The following is a 20,249-nucleotide window of genomic DNA, read 5'->3' on the forward strand; positions in this document are numbered from 1 at the left end:
TGAAGAGAGCTTGAGGTACTCAGGAACAGATTTGAGTGAAGGACCTGAAGCTCAGCTGAGTTCTGATGCTCCTACTGTACTCAGTAGCTATGCAGAGGCAACCAGTCTGTTAATTCTAATGTATATATTTTGTACTGTACCCCATTTGGTTGATTTCAGGGTACTAGTAAAACACAAAGTAGCTTCCACAATCCTGTAGTATGTTTTCCTCTGCTCCAAATCAATCAACAAATGTCTGGCTGTCACGAAGCACGCCCGTCAGTAAATCACAGTTCAACACTGGAGTTAACTCATTACTAGAGAAATAAGATCTTCATAGACCTGGCTGGGTTTTAGGCCTAAAAATCCCCATCTCTCCACAGCTGTCTGTCTCCTCCTCTCTGGCTTCTTGCAAGCAATCGGAGACTGTGTCTGCGTGCAGCCTATCTTTGCTCCACCCGTTTTATCCCTCTCCTGGTTCTGGTAGTGATGGTGGATGGAGCTTGCTGTGACTCTTCACTAGCCTGACTCACCTCTGCCTCTTGACCTCCCTCCTCCCACTTGCCTGCTTCAGCTTCTGCCTCTGATTCTTGACTTCTCTCTGCCAGACTCTCCCAGCTCACTGAGCTCTGTTACCCCATCAGCTTCTGACTCCTCATCTTCCTAGTCTCTCCTCCATGACCACTTACCATCCAACCACCACTGCCTAGGTTCTGACCCTCCTTCCTCCCTTGGTGGTTGCCCAGCTGGTTCCTCCCACCATTCATCTTGTGTCCAACCAACCAATCATCATTTTATTTGTATGCTGCCTTTCCACAGTTAAAACAATGCTCAAGGCAGCTTACAATATGAAAAGATTTACATAATTACAGACATAGCAAAGTTGTCATAAAAATAAATGAGATACTGGCTGAGGTTTCAGTGTGGTGTTGGGGCTCATGACCTGCTGTTCACACAGGATCCTTGACCAGTGCAAGTATTTTATTTCCTTTTCTTTGTATTATATGCCACCTTTCTTACATCACGGAACTCAGGGTGGTGTGCATTTGATTCCCTGAGGGTCTGCTTAGCTTCAACAAGGTGATGCCCCCCCCCCCCGTACCTCCAATTCATATCCTTCAATATTTGAATCGACCCTTTTATTTAAAAAATGAAATGAAATGATTTAAAAATAGAAAACGTAGGTGTTAAATACCTGCTATTCTTAACATACCATATACACTTTTAAATGCCAGGCGTGGGTGTGCCAGATGGCTCCCTGAATTTTGTCAATCTCTTGACTTTTGAATTATATAGAAGAGGTCTCATTGTTTTCCCCCTCTGCAAATAGAATGGTTGCTATAAGCGACAAAAGAGTATGCTGTAGCAGCTCGTATTTTAAGATTATTTCATATGAACTTGGTTAGGCGCCACCCTGAAATCCCGCTACTCTTGAGCAGCAACGCCGCGTTCGAAGTGCGATTTTCCGCTTCTGGGCACTTCATTTGGGCTCACTGCGGATTCTAAGAAATGTTAGCGCAATTTTCCTTCGCACGACGTAAGACTTTCTTGCCATATATTATTGCATAGGCATTAAACGCCACTTCTGAGGAAGATCTGCAGAGAGAACTGTGCAAATCCGGCCAGCCAATGCAGCTTTTCTACGGGAATCATGGACACTGCAGGAAGTATTAAACGCGCGATGGGGTGTCGGGCGTTATTTCGGATTAACTAACGCCGAGTAAGGAAGGAGAAGCGAGGGAATAATGTTGCCTGCGTCGGCCAGCGCGATGGGGGACAAGCGGCAACCGGCTGCAGCTACGACTTCCTAGGGCAGCCGATGGGTGAAAAGCCCAAAGACGCTCGCCAGCCCCAGGGCAGGTGCTGGGAATCTCGCTCCTGGCTGTCTTCCGAGAGCGCCAAGCAGCGCTAAGAAAGGCGGGAAGACGCCTGCGGTGCTGGGGCGGCCCTTAGCGGCGAGAGCGAGGAGCTGCGGGCGGATCCCTTCCCTGCAGGGCCAGGGAGTCATGGAGGAGGCGGAGGAGGCCGGCGCAGGGCCCAGGCGCCGGCGCCGCCGCCGCTCGGGCGGCCGCAGCAGCTCGGAGCGCTCGCCCAGCCCCGGGCGCCTGGACGTGAGTTCGCCGCGCTTCGACCCTCTGCTGGCGCTCTACTCGGAGCGCACGACGCTGCCTTACCCGGCCGCGCCGCACTTCAACAATCTGGCCGAGTACGAGAGCTTCCAGCGCGGCCTGCTCCGCGCTCCGGGACGTCAGCGAGGGGCCGCCGGCCGCGGCAGCCGCCCAGCGGGGACCCGCGCCCGGAGCCGAGGCGCCCGGCCCCCCGCCGACCCCGAGCGCATCCAGCGTCTCCGCAGCCTCATGGTGGCCAAGGAGCCCGAGCGAGAAGAGGCCGAGCGGGCCAGGCAGCAGCGGGGCAGGAGGGCGCCTCGTAACGTGCTCACCAGGATGCCCGGTAAGGGGAGCTGGGCTGGCTTGTTTCTGAAGAGGAGTATGTGCTGTGAACGTCTATAAGTCGCTGGTTGGCAAGGGAGGGAAATGCACTCTGCGTATGCTCAGAGGCAGCCCTTTCTTATGACTGGAAAAGGCATTCCGGGGATGGAGCCTGGAGGTTGAAAATGGGTCACTGGCTGGTAGCATTTCACAGTTTTATGGATGTGACAAGTACACCCGCCTGTGGCCCATGTGCACTGTGATGCACCACGTCCCCCATGTGTTGGCTTGGCATAGACCCACGTGTGTACGTGTTGCATGGTCTTGGCACAAGCACTGTGTACATACAGGCAAAACCGCAGAAATAAAAATCTGCATAGCACGCTGATTTCTTTATGTGTTAGTTGGCACTAGCCTGTGCTGCTATTGCAGTGTTTAAAAAGACACAATTTGGTGTTGTGAAACATACGTTTTAAAACACATGTGCATTCTGGAGTTCTGGCTGGGTATTTGTTGTTGTTGTGATTATTTTCTTATTAAATTCATTGGTTGCTTTTTTAGGCAGAGTAACTCAGAAGGACCTGCAATATATGAAAGACCACCTGCATTGAAACTGGCCAAAAAGGGGGGGGGGTCCTAAAAGACATTGCTATTTTCAAAAGGCACGATTAAAACTCCATCTATGTGAGGCCATAGATAATTAAGAGCCGAAAGCATGGTGTGTTTTTTTTTTTTTTAAAAAAGGTTTGTGGCTTCATTGTGGGAAGAATGTGTTTTCTTGATTTGGGTGTGTGTAGGCTGTAGAGAGGGGGTGAAGTGTTTGGAGTGATAAAAATATGATATATTTTGAGGCAAGAGATCATGGGTGTGGGCAAGAGGGAGAACTGAATAAAGAGGGAGTTCTGGAGAAGCTCTGCAGTGTGTGGGAAGGTAGGTGCTTTGATAAGAGATTAAAGTGTAAAAACACGTTAAGATTATTGGTGTAAGGAAATAGGACCTCTTGGTCTGATGTGGAATTTACTTGCTCATATACTACATTTATATCCTGCCTTTCCTCTGAGGATCACAAGATGGTGCATGTGGCTGTACTCCCTATTTTATTCTTTAAACAACCCTGAGAGATAGTGACTAACTGGGCCAAGGTCATGCAGGGAGCCTCATGGCTGAAGGGGAATATGAACCTGGATCCCCTCAAACAGTGTAACCACCACACCATGCTGGCTTAAATGTAATTGACATTAGGTTGATCAAAAATGGGTCATAAATGTTGTTCATAACTGGACGTGTGGACATTTAGTTCAGTATATTCCCTCAGGCTGAGTAACAACATGCAAAGAACATTTTGAAATACGTGTCTGCATAACCGTGTTGTTGAGTAACAAGGGTGAGAGAACTTTCCACGGCCTTGGGGAACACTCTGGCAAGAACAATTGCTAAGGGCATTGGGATGCATAAAATGTTGAGGTGTATTGCCTTAGGGATGTTGTCCATGGTGGATATTAGGCCTGGTACTGGTCAGAGCAGGGATGGAAAGCTCAGGTCCAGGGGCCTATACGGCCCCTAGACCTTTCTGCCTGGCCCTCTGGGCTCTCCCCAGATACACCCTCAATAGCTCTGCTTCACATCCTCCTTGGATGTTTTTCATTGGTTTGGCTGTGTCGTTGAACTTGTATAATGCCTGCTGCTTGCCTGGGTGTAAGAGAGAGAAGGGTGTTTTGTGTAGCACAAAGGTAATATTCAGATTCATTGCTCCACCCACTTTTGCTTCTGGCCCCACCTACTGCTGGCAGGTGGCCCCCAGGAGGTTGCGTACTGGACAGGTTGATTTAGACATCAAAGGTCAGGTACTCTGTTCAGTTGCAAAGCAAGAGTGACTGCATCCTAAGGGCCTCAGCTCAGAGACAGCATGAAGTGAAGACACAATTCTCCTGCCGGGAGATGTAACCAGTCAGGTACTTTCTGCAGCTTGCTGTGCCCCCATATCAAACACATGTTTTTTTCCACATTCTGTGGCTTGACATGTATAATACAAAGCAGAAGCCCTGCATTTGGTGGCAGACAGGGGATCTGTTGAGGTCACTTTTATCCCTCACTCCTCTTGCTTATTTTCTACTTACAGTATCGATTCAAGGAGAGACTAGCCTTTGAGGAAAGGCTCTTTTGCTTCTGAAAAATGCCACTGTCCTAGATAAAACAACAGTATGTCCTGCTAGTTATAACAACGGTATGTCCTTTACATTGTTATAATCTAGGTTCTTAACTATCCATCCTAGGGTTATAAATATAGTGCAGCGACTCGTGATAACATGATGATAGGCAAGTGAATCACAGCTTGAAGTGTGATGATGATTGTTCTGAGATTATGCACGAAATCCTTTTGCAAAACTCCCACTTATTTCAGTGGGATCGTGATTTCCATTATGGTTTGGAATACCTGTACCGAGAGCCAGAAGACTGTCAGAAATAAAGTTTACATGCATCTTAATACAGTAATTAGATCTCAAGTCTTAATTGAACAAGTACAGTGTTGTTTGTTATTGATGCGATGAGTTTCCATTTTTCAGGCTAAAGAGTTGAAAAGGTTGGCTAGTAAATTTCACTTAACTAGCAAATAGATGGTGATTCCTAACCAAATGTAAAGTGATAACTATGTTCACTTCTTGGGAACCTTAGGGCCAAAAAGCGATATATAGGGTTGTATGCAGTTGTGTTCCTCCACACACAGAAGGCTTGTTGTTCCAGCAGAGAGACTTTGTGAACAAAAAGAGGAGAGAGGAGTTTTTTCAAGTTATTATTTTATCCTGTCTCAGGCATGCAGCCTATTCCCCCCCCCAAAAGACACTTTACAACAGTCTAATGTAGTTTGGCCTTAAATTACAAATTTCCATTGTCTTTAAGGTTTTCTTACATGCTGACTTGGTATGTGGCCCAGATGTTGTTGCATCATAAAACCTCTAATCTTCTTTCCTAACTGACTTTGGATTGCTAGCCACTTGTTTTCAAAGTAGATGGTTTTAGGAACAAATATGTGTTCTGTTTCCATATCCAACAAGTAAATAATAAACTGAGCATATATAACCATGGGCAGCAGCATTGACCACATGCTGTCTACATTGACCTTCTATAGCTGTTTGAGTGGAGCATCTGCCCAAGCTTTTCAATGTACAAGATAGGTTTACCTGTAGTGTTCATGCCAGTTTATGTTACAGCAATCTACTATTGGGTCACTGAATTGCTATCCATGCAGAGCTTATTTTATGCAGACTTAACTCATTGATGCCCATGGATCTAGCCATGCTATTTAAAGGACGTGTTACTTCTTTATTTTGCTTTTGTTTTCTCCAGTATAATTGGCGATAGATACATATAGGTTGTTTGGTACAGGCAATCCTTCCTAGCCAGAAAATACATGTGCCCCTTTTCTGAAAATCATATTTAGTTTTGTTGATTACTGATAAAAAAAACCCAGTTATCAGTTGATTACTAATAAAAAAAAGGATTTACCAAGAAAGTACCAAGATTAGTTGTAGCTTCTTAAACTCAGACTATAGAATATCACAGAATTCTTGTATTCAGCCTCTTTCTGATCCTTCGTTAAGCTGCAAAAAGTCTGATTTGGATTCATTGATTCTGTAGCTGGAAGCATTACAGAGTTAATAAACCTTAATAAAACTCTGAAACTTCACAGGCTCCAAGACTGATAAAGCTACATAATCTGCATGGGAAGAGATCTTAAATTCCTTTCTTGTTTTTAAGCCTTGGATAACAATTATTTTCTCTGCTTTTGTGAAAGACCAAAGAATGATTGAAGAACCCAAATAATAATGTGGTCTCTCCCATGCATAAAAATATAGCTGTTTAGCTGTTAAGAGAGAGAAGAGATTATGCTGATTCTTCAGCTCCCCAAAAGTCTTTACAGCACATGGATAGAGCTGGAGAACCAGAAAGGGTCTTCCTATGGTGAGTAATTCTTCCCTGGCACATAATGTTTAGAAGCCATTGTTGCTTGGGGCTCAGTCATCATGCTGTGAGTAGTGGGTCTCTACGCTGCTTAGAGAAGCCATAAGGGATATGGAGTGAAGATCTGCAATCCTATGACCTAGCTCCATCCTGTAAAGTGATCCAAACGTTAGAGCCTGGATGGGGATTGCTGAAGCAGGGAAACGGATACTGCTTATATCCCAAAAGGACTGTAATATTTGTAAAGATCCTAAATCCAGGAGTAGCCAACGTGGTTCCTGCCAGATGTTTAAGGCTACAGTTCCCATTAGCTCCAGCCTTGGTCAGTCATCAGGAATGGAGGAAATTGTAGCCCTATGGAGAGAGCACCATGTTGGTTACCCCTGCTTCGAATCTTGCCATCTTTCAGGGTCACTCTCAATTTCACTTACTAATGGAAACATTAGTTTTGAGTTGATATTTTGTGAGGACAATTCTAGTATGCATGCCAGTTTGCAACATGCTATAATCCGAGGTGTGAGTGTCATCATTTAATTTTTTATAGGTCAGGGTTTTTTGCCTTGCTTATAAGCATAAATAAGGCATTAGTACTGTCCCACTCTGTTGGATGTCTGGCATTTATGTTTACATGTCTGGCATTCACATTTACATAGTTTGCTTATCCAGAAGATTTGGTGCGCAAGACGAAGAATGCTAGATAAGCTACTTTGTTACTACACTGGCTTATATTTGGATGGCTTGGATACAGAGATGCAGAAAGCTTGTTCCACTCATGGGAGGGCTGTTCTTGACACAGCAGAAGAGTGTTGCGCAATAAAAATTATCCACAATCTAGAGGAGCTATTGTGTTTGTGTGAACTCCTCTTCAGACTTTTCTATGGCTTTCTGGTGTTTATATATCACAGCCTGTGTCCTCCCTATGTTTCTTGAGCTGTAATTTAACACCCTGAACTATCCTGGTACTGCAGTGTGTGCAGACTCCTATTGTTTGCACAAGAGTTCATGGAATACATTTGTACCTTGTTCTCAAACGGAATCCGTTCCGGAAGTCCATTCGACTTCTGAAAACATTCGAAAACCAAGCCGTGGCTTTCTGTACTCAATCGAAAGCCATGGAAGCCCCATTGGATGTTTGGCTTCCAAAAATAATTCGCAGACTGGAACAGTCACTTCCAGGTTTGTGCTGTTTGGGAGCCAAAACGTTGGAGCACTAAGCTGTTCGAAAACCAAGGTACGAGTGTAGTACTAACATGTTTTTTTTGCTTTCTACTTAGGATTATTTGAATCTCTCTCTCTCTGTGTATTACTTAGAAGGCGTTTTTCATACCTTACTGCCGCTTACACACACACACACACACACACACACACACACACACACATATTTAAGCTAACTATGAAAGCATCAGAAAAAATCATAAAAAACACCAGGCGAAGCCATTAAAATAACAGGCATTTAAAAGAGTCGAAAGCAGGATGAACTTGACCTGATGCGTTTGCATATTTGTCTAGCGGGGGTGACCAAAATTTGGGTGTTACCACTGAACAGACCTTTCCCCTTGTAGCCAGTCACTTACCCTCCAAAGACAGATGTCCATGGAGAAGGGCCTTTGAGGCTGATTTTAAAGAATGCCATTATTTAGATGGCCAGGTCCCAGGCTCCCAGACTGTTTAGGGCTTTAAAGGTTAAAAGTCAACATTTTAAACTGAATCCAGAAATAGACCAGTAGCCACTGCAGCTCTTTTAAACATGTTCTGATACGTTTTTGTTGCCGGTCTTGTAGTCCCATTAAGGCAAGTGACTACTACTATGTGTGCTTATAGTTGCCCATCAAACTATGGGGTACAGATAATTTTCTTGTATAAATTAAGCCACAGGAACCATGCTGATGATTGGCACTTTGTTACAGAGGCAGTGATTATCTACTAAAAATATTTATGTTGTATGGTGACAACCACCAGTAGCCTTTTAATTATCCTTTAGAATTGGGGTATTAAACACATACTTTACATTGGGGAAAAAATCCATTTTGAACTATTAGGGATGTAATTATGGCCTCGTAGACTGCACAAATGATTGACAATGCATCCGCATTGCTTTTAAGCCACAGAAAAATAATAGCTACATGCAGAGCATAATAGTTTTTGATGTTCACAGAATGGTTATGCGCTGCAGAGACAAATCTAACAGAGGGTTTTTCCTCCTCTGGAGAAATCATCATCAGAGTGTAGAAGCATCTCTTTGTATTTGGTGGTGATAGGGTTAGGGAACTATGCCAGCTGGATATGATTGATAAGAGGTTGAATAGGCCATTCAGTGCCATTAGGATGGGACCAGAGTGCTTTATTAGCAAAATATTCCACAGATAAGCATTCCTGAAAACACACAGGACTAAAGAACAAACTGATATGTGCAAGAGTTGTGAAACCTTGATCATTTCCTGCAAGTCTTACGCTTTGAGCCCATGGAGCTCAGTGTTCAGAATAAGACAAGACTGACCTTGCAGACACTGGTTCTGATTTAAATATCCCTGAGTTCCACTTTATATTACTTACTGGGATTTTGTGGGTTGTAAACCTTAATAGCTAGGTGAGGTTGACCAATTTTGCTTATACAGTGGTACCTCAGTTTACGAACTTAATTAGTTCTGGAGGTCCGTTTGTAACCTGAAACCGTTCTTAACCTGAGGCTCGCTTTTGCTAATGGGACCTCCTGCTGCCGGCGCGCAATTTCCGTTCTCATCCTGGGGCAGAGTTTGCAACCCAGAGCAACTACTTTCGGGTTAGCAGAGTTTGTAATCCAAAGTGTTTGTAACCCGAGGTACCACTGTATGTTGTTACTATGACAGAAGAAGAAAAAGAAGAAGAAGAGGAGGAGGAGGAGTTTGGATTTGATATCCTGCCTTTCACTCCCTTTAAGGAGTCTCAAAGCGGCCAACGTTCTCCTTTCCCTCCCCCCCCCACAACAAACACTCTGTGAGGTGAGTGGGGCTGAGAGACTTCAGAGAAGTGTGACTAGCCCAAGGTAACCCAGCAGCTGCATGTGGAGGAGCGGAGACACGAACCCGGTTCCCCAGATTACGAGACTACCGCTCTTAACCACTACACCACACTGGCTGAAGCCTTCAGTAGTGTTATAAAGCGTAGCTAAATTAGTCATTCCTTAACTGCATTAGGACATGACACTTTAAAAACTAACGTGTTTTATCATGGCAAAAGTGAAAAGTATTATTGGTGCAAACAGGGCAAGTTTGTTTCTTAGATCTTCCCCAAAGCAGGTTGTAGACTAGAGTAAGGATGGGGAACCTATGACCCTTCAGATGTAGTTGGACTCTCAACTTCCATCAGACTCAGCCAGGATGGCTAATGGCTGAGGATAATGGGAGGGCTAAAGCTCTCCTATTCCTGCTGTACAGAAATCTAGTTAAGACATTGCAGCTGAGTGGATACTTGGTATGAGTGTATAAATTTGTGACATTTTCCCTAAGCAGAGTTCACTGTAATGCTTAGAGTTAAAACAGTGAATGGTTTTGTTTTATTCTCCATGGCATTTGTTTCAGTAAAAAGTAATGGCAGTTTACATTTATTCTAGCTCACGAAGGCAGTCCACTTGGGGAGCTTCACCGATGCGTCCGTGATGGTGTAAAAGTCAACGTCCACGTCCGAACTTTCAAAGGACTTCGTGGAGTCTGCAGTGGGTTCTTGGTTGCATTTGACAAGTTCTGGAATATGGTAAGGATTGTCACCCCCTTTCTGATTTTACAGCTAATTACCAATTGGCAAAGGGTTACTTCAACCAGATGGCATGTTCAGCAAAGGGGTAAGGACGATCCTCTAGTTTTCAGGTAGAAGTGAGTCTTGGCTCTTATCCGGTCAGTTCAAGGCAAGGCTTCATCAGTGGAACAGGCTTGCACCCTGTTGACCAGGGAGTGTTTCTTCAGAGTCTTGTCTTCGGTTAACACAAGCTGGGCTAATTGTGTTAGATTGTTCTCACTTACCTTCCTCTTTCTTTCTCTTGTTTTATGCCCCCCATTTCCCCCTCTGCAAGATCTTTCCCACCTCCTTTACTTTCTTGGTTGCTAAGTGAAAGACACACACAAAATGTCTTTGAAAATGTATGGGTGAAAGCAGAAATCTCCCTAAAATATGCAACAAAAGCCCTAGTAGTCATCTGTTTCACTGGAACCCCAAGCCGTCTGGCATTAAGGTCCGTCCCCCCTGCCATTCTCTTGACCTCTCTCCCACATGCATAGTAGTTTGTCATCTTTTTGTTAAGGTTCCTTCCGTGTCATGCTAACTCTGCAATGGCTTTTTAGTTAAGTTCAAACTGGATGCTGACGAGTCAGAATTAAGACACGAGCTGAATGTGCCACCCGTCTAGAGTGTTAGCTGCAAGCGTAAGCACAAAACTTGATACAGAATCAGAGAAAAAGTTTTACTTGCATCACCAGGCCAGAATCCTAACCAAACTGACTAGACCTTCAGAAGAATAGGGAAGGGCAAGAGGCAAGTGGCTGCGCCCTCTAACACAGCCCCCCCACCTCTTCATGTTTGGCAGAAGTTCAAAAGGAGGAGCCCCAATGCACAGGGCTTTCATTCATATGGAGAAGTCTATGTGCACAGACTCCTCTTGTACTGAACCCGGGAACTTGGAAGCATGGAGCCCCTGGGGATGTTAGGGCTGGGGCAGGCAGGCAGGCATGCAAAGCACTTCTGAAAAGGGCTAAGGAGAAGATGAAAAGAAATGTGCAAACATTTTGTAATTGTAATTCTGCAGGTATCCTGTTTAAATTTGTGCTTTCTTCCATTTTTCTTTTAAAAAAATATAATTGTAAGCAGTGTCTTTATAAAACAACAACAACCCGGAAAGGATTAAATTATTGGAGTAATGTGTAAGGTGGATAATTCCTAATTCTCTGCACCCAGGCCCCAAAAGTTACATTACAAAAATGCCATGTACAGCCACAGCCTGCCTTGATGTTTTCTTTCTGCTTCCCTTGCCCTAGGCCCTGACAGACGTAGATGAGACGTATCGAAAACCTGTGCTGGGTAAAGCTTTCTATGTAGAGCCACAGTTGACTCTCACCAGGGTAAGTAGCCATTCTTCCGCTTGTCTGTTGTTCTGGGCCAGCCCTGCTGTTAGGCAGAGTGACAGCAAAGATCCCCTGTGTTGCGAACAGAAAAATCTGGCAACCTAAAAGCAACACGACAGGCTAATAATTTGATTACACTTCATATAGCTACTAAATTGTATCTTCATTCAGAGTCACTAATTAGTAGTGAAAGCTGAACCATTTAACCTATGTACCCTCTCGGACCTCTTATTTGCTGAGGAAGAAAGTTTGAAACAGTCGGTTATCCAGGAAGGACTGTCCTGTTACTGCCTCTGGAGCATCAACTTCTTTCAGCGTGTTCACTGCTAAATATATGAATAAGTCGTGGATCTAATCAGGCGCATCCGTGCTGTGGTTGGGACTTTATACTTATTTTGGAAGGCATGTTGCCTCAAGCTTGAATCATTCTCTGTTTCATACACCATTGAAAAAATCCTCTACTTTGGGAAATTCTCTGAAGTCACATTAGTTGGTGTTACCTTGTATATATTGTATGCCACTTGACTCTGAATGAAGATACAATTTAGGTTGCCAGAGTAGGCAGAGTGAGGCAGCAGATATGGAGGAGAAGAGAATGGTGGCAAGGTGTTGGAAGGGAGAGCTGTGTGTGCCACACCATGGCCTACCCAAGCTAGCCTGCTAATTTCCATTCCAGCTGGATTCTGTACATGCAATGGGAAGGGCACCATCTTGTTCTTTGCCTCAGACAGCAAGATGTCTTGGGCCAGCCTTGTAGTTGGCTGGTGCAAGTACACTAAAGTTAAGCCTATAAGCTCAATTTCCCACATACTAAGGGTGTATTTTATTTCAAAACAGACTTAAGGTTAAGCTGGAGGGCTAGCTCATTTCTTAATGTTAGGTAAATGGATAGAGCAGCAAAAGTGGGCCCCGTTCCCACTTTCCAGTCCTTACCTTGTAAAGAACTTATAAAGTTGCTGGCCAAAGGTAGAGATTTCTTTTTCCAAAACCTTTATCTTTTGGTGCACTTGGCAACATTAATCCACTCTTTCATAAAATGTTAACAAGGTGGCTTACAACATATGGAACGCAATAAAAGCAAACTATAAATATCTACAAAACATAATTAAAAACATTTGATACTGGATGTGTTTTGCAAGCTTCAGTTATAGGTGGCAGACAGTGTAATTTTTTTTTTACTTGCAACTGGTATACACGTGCTTGATGGCTTAGGACTTGTTGCTTTGCAACCTGCTTCCTTGGGAAACACTGTTAAAGGGAGAGGAAACTTCTGTCTATGGTTATGCCCTTGATAGCCTTTTCACATGGGCAGCTTCCTAAAATGATGAGCATCCATGTGTGAGTTCTCCATTAGCCATTGCTCTTCATGACCAGCGGTCAGCAGATTTATCCAGCAAAATGTATCCACTAGTACCGCTTACTGTTTAACATTTATTCAACGCCAGCAATGAACTAGGCTCTATTCACACAACAGACTGAAATGATGCAGTCCTTGTCCCAGAGGGGTTACAGCTCAAATCAGATTGATCTATTGCTTTAGCCCCAGGATTTAACAGAGCAGTACAAAGTCATGGCAGTGGCATTTGTCACAAAGCCAAATCTGCTATGTGTACATGCGTGAAGTGCGTTAGTCATACACACAGAAAACGTGGAAGCTGGATAACGCCATAACTGCTAAATAAGTAATCTCCTTAGCATTAGAGTGCTTACAGTTTGTATTATCCAGCCAACAGAAAGTACTGTACATGAAAAGCATTGCTGTGTATTTTTCCTCTTGCAATAAACACCCACTCTCTAGCTTGGCCCTCCATGGTGGGCCATATGCTTTCAGATTACAGAATGAGATGACAGCTTTCATGACATATTTGTTTCCTCCCACCCCCTGTAGCTGTTTGACAGGCTCAAGCTGCAAGAGTCCCTGGTTAAAAAGGACGTTTCAAAGATGGCTGCTGATCTGCCAGCTCTTCCATGTGATCCTAGGACACTTCGGTGGAAGTCCGAGTCAGGTCGGAGGAGGTCAGAAGAACGAGGGGCAAAGAAGCGCTCGAGCAAAGAGAGGACACGGAGCTCTAGCCTGCCTCGAACTTACGGGAAAGAGATTGAGCTGTCTGGCAGAATCTCCCAAACAGAAGGGACTAGTGCAGGTGGCACAAGAGGTCGATCACGGAAAAAGCGGAGGCCCAAAGTGGATTACCAGCAAGTTTTCACACGGCACATAAACCAGATTTTTATTCGAGGGGAGAATGTCTTGCTTGTTCATCTAGCCCATTGATCTGATTGCCATTACTCAGCCAGCAGCATGAACAGTGGTGGCAGCTGCATGCTACTTTGTGAATTGTTTTGTAACTTCTTCTCTTCCTCTGACTAAAAGGGAGGAAGGCAAGAGCATCTTGAGCCAGCTACCAGCTTGTTTGGACTAAAATTTGGCCAAGGAAGCTGCTGCCTCCACAAAGAGACAGATCTCTTAAGTCCTTGAACTGTGGAACTTCCAGAATTTGTGATGCTGTGGGGCAAGTATTGCTGTATATTAAAAACCCATGTGGTCTGAAAGTAGCTCTGTTTTTGCTACGTGGCTGCAAAAGAAGCAGAGTGTGCCATTGACCTTGGTACTTCATTGTGGAATGCTAGTAATTTGAAATCATGGAAAAGCACGTTTATAAAAAATGGCAATGGAATTCAGAGCGTGTGAAAAGGAGGAATTGCTTTAGGTATGGACTTGTTTGGATCTCATCTCTCCCTCCTCCTAATAGCATGCATGGGTGGGGAGGTATTCCAGAGCTGAACCACAGTGCCCTCTGGTGTCCAAGCTTGTGTCCTGAACAAAAAGGGAATGGAAACTGAATCAAGTGGTTATTTGCTGATGGGATGCCTTTTCTCTCTAACTCATTTGTGATCAAAGGCAGTATTTGGCCTTTTCTTCAATATTTACACAGCCTATGCTCTTAAAACCATCTTCCCCTGCTTCCCCCACCCCACCCCGCGCCACCAGCAAACAGTGAATGTAGCTAACTATGTAACTTCTCTACCTGGAGCTTGTTTAAATGTATGTATTGTAAAATGGGTTGGAACAACCCAGAAATTGCAATCCAGGGTTTTTTTTATTTTATTGTTCATTTCATCCATTTGTGTGTTGCAGCAGTAAAGACTTAAGGCGATGTACATAAGTTGCTTAAAATAGAGAAGATGGTGTTTTATGCTTAGGCACAGTTATACATTATAGAAGTGGCTGATTTCCCTGATGGTGATTGAAGAAAATAATTTGCTTGTGATACCTGCAAGCGTAGTCCTGATTGCTTCTAGGTTCTGAATGACATGCCTCTAATGCTAGTTTGATTGTTCCTGAGAAGCATGTTTTAAGACTACTGAAAAGTATGCATGGTGATTATTTAGAAAATCAGTATTATTAACTGTTTCCCCCCTTATGATTCAGTAATCATCAGAAGAAGCTGTGCAACATGTTGTAACAATACATATATATATAAAGTGTCTGCCAAGAGAGATTTTATGGTGCTGTATAATAGTGCCCTCTGTTTACAGTGCGTGTGTGTATGTAGCACTCCAATAGCTGGACTTTGCTGCCATTGCTTGTGTTGGAATGCAATTACTATTGTATTGGGAGACATTTTAAAAGTCTCTGTAGAATTATTAAGCTCAAAAACACAGATTTCTAACTCAAAACATATAGGTTACATTTTGTAAGTCAGTTCTGATTTTCTAGAATAACCTGACAATCTTCTAATGATTGGCGTTTTCCACCATCGATAGTAACCCTTAGATAATTGCATGTAGTTTGTGATTATCATTTTTTTCAGGCTTAAAAAAAACTATTCATGGGTGGAGCTCAGTTTCTTTCCTCTTATTTCTCCAGCCGAGTTGTGGGCTGCAAAATGGGATGGGTAGGCTCAAGTAGGGTAGGTTTCAAGGTGGGGAGGGCAGATGATTGTTCCAACTTTTGTGTTTGGAGGCAACCATTTCCCCCCCACTCAGTGCCTTGAAATTTGCAGAGTCGTGGCATCATGTGGGATTCACAGGATCTTTTTGTACAAAGAAAGAAAGAAAGAAAATCTGCTGCTGCTAATGATGAGCCCTCTCCCAAATCATCTGGAGAATTATTCCCCTTCAGAAAATATTTGGTGAAGTGGCCCCAATTTGGAGGAGCTCTGAATGTCATGCTCACCCCCGAAAACTGAGGCTGCAGTTTGAAAAGGAGGTCCAGTGTGGAGAAGAGGGGCTTCTTAACCCTTTTCGTTCATGTTGTCTTTCCTGGGGAGTCCTGAAGCTTTCCTCAGTGGGGAGAGTAAAGCAATCTTCAGTGGAGAAAACAGCATGAGGAGAAAGGGCTGTGCCCCCCAGCCCGCCTGCTTCACATTGTGTGAAAAAGAAGCATGGGATGATCCACTGTGTGAAGTTCTGCCCTGAGTATTGTGAGGTTCAAGGAATTAGCCATTTTATTGTCAACCTAGTACAGCTCAAGATGAAAACTGAAAGGAAGGTACAAGAGCTAGGAAAGGAAAGGAGCTGAACTTGGAGTTCATCCGCCATTTGCTATGTTTAGCATAACCTCTTGACCTGATGTGTAGCTTCCCCATTGAGGGGGAATGGGATATGCAAAATGTTTTGGATGATGTTATTTTTTCCCCTTTGCCATGCTGCAATTTAAAATGCATGTCACAAACATGTTTTTCACTCTTTCGCCCTCCTTGCTTCAAAAAGAAACCCAGGGATATGAACTACTAGTTTTTGAATTTCCTTCACAGCCTACCTTTTGCCCTTTCCAGTTTGACTTTTCCCAGTCACCTTTGGCTGCAAAGGCTATCACAAAAATGATCTTAAGAGATTCTTGTGGCTGGATTTAACGAGTTTTGTGTCTGTTCTTGATTCTTCCTCTGTGGCTCTTTTCTCCTCAAAGTACAGTTTCTTGACTCTGTGCTCCAGATAGTTTTCTTTTAGCTTAAAAAGTTCACCTAGACACCTCTCCCTTTATGGCCCACATTTTCTATTTTGGGGGGTGGGTAGGCTTCATATGTCTGTTCTTGAGATGCCTGCCCTTTCACATTCTACTTCGCTAAGGTTAGGCCCCCAAATACAAATTTAAGTGGACCATCAAATTTGGTTTTTTCTTTTTCCTGAATGATCTTTCCCTTCACTGGTCTTTATCCATATTCTTTGGAATGCCAAATGCTTTCATAAGCCTGCCTCTGTAAATTTAATACCTCATGCTTCAGTGTTTAAATTGCTGCTGCTTTTGTCTTCCAGAATCCTTTTCACAACTTTGTCTGTGGTCCCATATCCACTGTCAGTTTCACAAGACTCTCTTTTGAATTCTTAAAAATATCTTCGGACTCTTACTGACTTGCACGTTTTCTATTGTTACTTGAAGCCTCTAGATCAAAGGTGCTAAGCTTAATTTCCAAGCTGTTGTTTTGGAGTTGCAATTTGCCTTGTATAAGTAGTACTTATGGAAGCATATCTGCCTGTCTTACTATTCTTCCCACACACCACAAATTAACTCAGGATTTATTTATTTATTTATTTATTGGCAAGAAATTGAGTTTCTCACTAGAATTCCTATCCTGTCTTGCCACTTGGTGTCTAAAGTTGCAAAGGTGTCAAACGTAAAGTGCCCTCGCTCTCCAAAGATAGTAACTTCATAAATTTGAGACAAAGCCACTATATAGACCTGATGAGTAAGGCACGAATGTCTGGAAAGGGGGACGATTTCATATTCTTCATCAGCTTTCCTCTTCCAGATTTTTCTGTTAGTTTCTTGCCTGATTGATATGAAACACACAACTCTCCAATTCAATCCAACAATTAAAAAGAAGAAAACAGAAAGTTATGGAGAATCAAAACCAAAAAGGTCTGTGTGGCCACATTTTACTTAGCAAGTATGACATTTGAAAACTCTGTACCCATGTCTGAGTCACCCAGGTGTTTGTAGCATTTCCATACCAGTGATGTGACAAATGTTCACCTGTAGAACACTACCACAAATATGCAAAGTGGTTGGGTTTTTTTAGACTTCCATGTAGAGGTTTCGGTATTTAAACCCTCAGTTACTGTGCGGCAGGTGGTTTTGTTCCATCACTGCGGCAAGAAAATTACATGTACTGAGCCTTTCCCTTGCTTTTCAACTTTTGTGAAGAGTTGGCAACCCTGCAAATGCAGGTATGTGTGGCTCTGAAGGTGGCAACTGTGTTATTGGCAGGCTGAATGGAGGTCTCAAAGCCGAACTTTTTCCTGCTGCAGACTTGCTGCCATTGGGGGATTTTTTGTGTAAAGAGAGAAAATACCCAGAGAGAAAAAAATAATTCCTATATTGCTCTGACAATTTTTGTCTCAATATGAGTTCAATAGTGCCTATTTACACTTCCATCAGTAAGAATCTGCTATGTGTCAAAACTCATTACTCATTCCACGCAGCTTAAAGCATACTCTGGGAGTGGTAGAAACATATTTTAATTCTGTTTTCCCAGTTTGCAACACAATTCCTGTTGGGGATGAAGATGCAGAGAATTAAATTTCTATTCAGCACTAGGAATACACCAGTGCCTTGTTGAAGCTCTTCCTCAAAATGGATGTCAGAGGCCTACTTTAGGGGAGGAGTAATGTGAATAACTTGTCTCTTGATGTATACAAGCCCTTTTTAGATGTCTCTGAAAAGAGCTATTGCTCTTGGCTGTCAGAGGTGAAAGCCTGTCATGAAAGAGAAAAGGGCTTATCATGTTTCTGGATACCTGCTTTATTAGCTTCACAACAAGGAATAGGATTAGTACACCTGAGACTCTGTCAGACTTGTATTCGTTTAGAGTGAAAAGTAGTTTGATCAGGTTGTGTACAAACATAGCTAGTCTGTTTCTTCCCTTTTCTCTCAGAAGATTGAAGCTTTCCCTCAGGAGAAGGGGGGGGGGGACCCTGAAAGCCGCTCCAGGCTCCTTTCGCAATTATGTTTGATTTTCACTACTTCAGAGCAAAGTGCAGCTGTATCCTAGTATCATCTCCTTGGTAAGATCAGTTTTAGGCTGAGAAACAAACAACCAGAAATACTTGTCCAACCTCTCTTGGCATTGTTAGGAATTTCTTCAGCTGACTGCTGTACTGATACATTCTCAGCTTAATGATAAAGGTTGGCTTCAGCGTTTAAAGCTTAGATAAGTGAACCTGAACTACATTACAAATTGGTTTAAGTCGCCTGGTCTTCCCACTGAACCTTGGGAACTGTAGTTTAGTGACTTCAAAGTGAACTTCAGTTCACAAGGTTCCTTGCTTAAAAACCATAGCAGGCGCAAAATTGATTTAAATTTGTAGTGCAGGAATACTTTTAGCCTCAATCACTGGGTTTGATTCTTCTGTGCCTCTGCTTTCTGTGTCTATTTTCCCTCTGAGACTGTTCCCATTTGTAAATAAAGGGGTAACGTTTGCATTTTTTGTATAATGTAAAATGTAAAAAATAATACAGTAAAAATACCTATTACACACCCTTTTTGTCAGGCATTAGCTCTCTAGCTTTGCAACTCAACAGATCAGAACAGATAGATATATGGCATATAATACACACACAAATACTCTGAACTAAACCCCGGTTTAGTTGCAAGTACCCACCAGAGAACTTCGGACTGGAAGGAACATGCAAGCTGTTTAATCTGTCTTCCTGTTTTATTTCTGAGAAGAAATTGCTGCTATGAACCTAAAAATGAATGTACAGTTTATTTATTTATTTTTGCTTGATGGATTTAGATTTCTGTATACAAAAGAGTTCAACCTCTAAGGCAATAAATATATTGATGTAACATAGACTGCTTCAGAGTTATTTCTTGCAGACTATTAGGACAATTTATATATGGCACAATTTATATACTGACAATTTTGATGCCAGCAATATTTACACACTTGGTTTATTACGTTGTAGGTTATTGCAGAAAAACAATCCAAAATAAGCTGCTGAGAAGCTGATAAAAACAGCAGTTGCCTTAAAAACCATCCACCATCACCCCACAGCAGGAGAATACAATCACCTTGAGGCCAAAGGCTGGACATTTTCTTATTTTTATTTTTTGAAGGGGAGGAGGAATCTTAGCAAAATAGACTCCACTGCTAAGGTTAACTATTCCTTTATGGCTGTGAGTTGTTTATTTATTGCAGAATTGGAAAGGGTGTGCTTCTGCATTTCAGAGGTGTGTATTTGTGAGATCCCCTTCTGATCTGAGGTGAAATTTTTCGTTTGGGGGGGTGTATAAATGGATTTATTCATAGTTTAATGTAGAAGATTAACTGCGAACTGTCATCATGAGTTTATGCCGGGAGATGCCATGTATCTGCAGGGAGGCTGAGCAGCAGTTATTGCAATGTGTCCAACTGGGGGATATGGCCCACGTACTTGAGCCAAGGCATCAGAATCTGATCAATTTTAGTTGGTTGACTGTAGGCCAGTAAGGCTGCAGAATTCCACCCAAATTGAAATTATTAGCTGGGGGTAGGAGGGGGCCTTCTGAGAGAATAAAAGGCTGGGATCTGGACAAGAAGGGACGGGGGAAAGTGTGTGTGGTTGTTGTTCATCTGCTGGAAGTTGAGTCACACAGTGGACACCTGAGGACTTAAGGAGAGGCTCGGAGTGGCTTGTGAAACCTGAGAGGATCTGAGAGCTGAAATCACTGGCTAGAGCTGTGGAAGAAGAATGGCGGGGAAGCGAGGCAGCATTCAGGAGAGTTCTGCCCTCAAGAATCAGCATTATGGAGAAACTGAGGTAACAACAGTTTCTGGGCAGAGGGGCAGGGGAAGGCTGCAGAAGTCC

The 20,249-nt window shown here is 43.2% G+C and overlaps 1 protein-coding gene across 1 annotated transcript; it reads left to right on the top strand.

The window, feature by feature from the left end:
- The first annotated feature begins 1,363 nt into the window (after window positions 1–1,363).
- LSM11 (LSM11, U7 small nuclear RNA associated) lies at window positions 1,364–19,252 on the top strand. Its single transcript, XM_053377124.1, has 4 exons — window positions 1,364–2,430; window positions 9,958–10,097; window positions 11,372–11,455; window positions 13,347–19,252. The coding sequence occupies exons 1-4, from the start codon at window positions 1,986–1,988 to the stop codon at window positions 13,728–13,730; spliced, it is 1,053 nt and encodes a 350-aa protein (XP_053233099.1). The 5' UTR covers window positions 1,364–1,985; the 3' UTR covers window positions 13,731–19,252.
- Window positions 19,253–20,249: the final 997 nt, after the last annotated feature.

Source organism: Podarcis raffonei, chromosome 2, assembly GCF_027172205.1.
Source record: "Podarcis raffonei isolate rPodRaf1 chromosome 2, rPodRaf1.pri, whole genome shotgun sequence".
Taxonomy (NCBI): domain Eukaryota; kingdom Metazoa; phylum Chordata; class Lepidosauria; order Squamata; family Lacertidae; genus Podarcis; species Podarcis raffonei.

What these genes read in the sequence shown, in the direction of transcription:
- LSM11 (XM_053377124.1), top strand. Translation starts at nt 1,986, where the DNA reads ATGGAGGAGGCGGAGGAGGCCGGCGCAGGGCCCAGGCGCCGGCGCCGC. An exon ending in CGTGCTCACCAGGATGCCCG is followed by an intron (nt 2,431 to 9,957) that starts GTAAGGGGAGCT and finishes CATTTATTCTAG; the next exon opens with CTCACGAAGGCAGTCCACTT. An exon ending in TTGACAAGTTCTGGAATATG is followed by an intron (nt 10,098 to 11,371) that starts GTAAGGATTGTC and finishes CCCTTGCCCTAG; the next exon opens with GCCCTGACAGACGTAGATGA.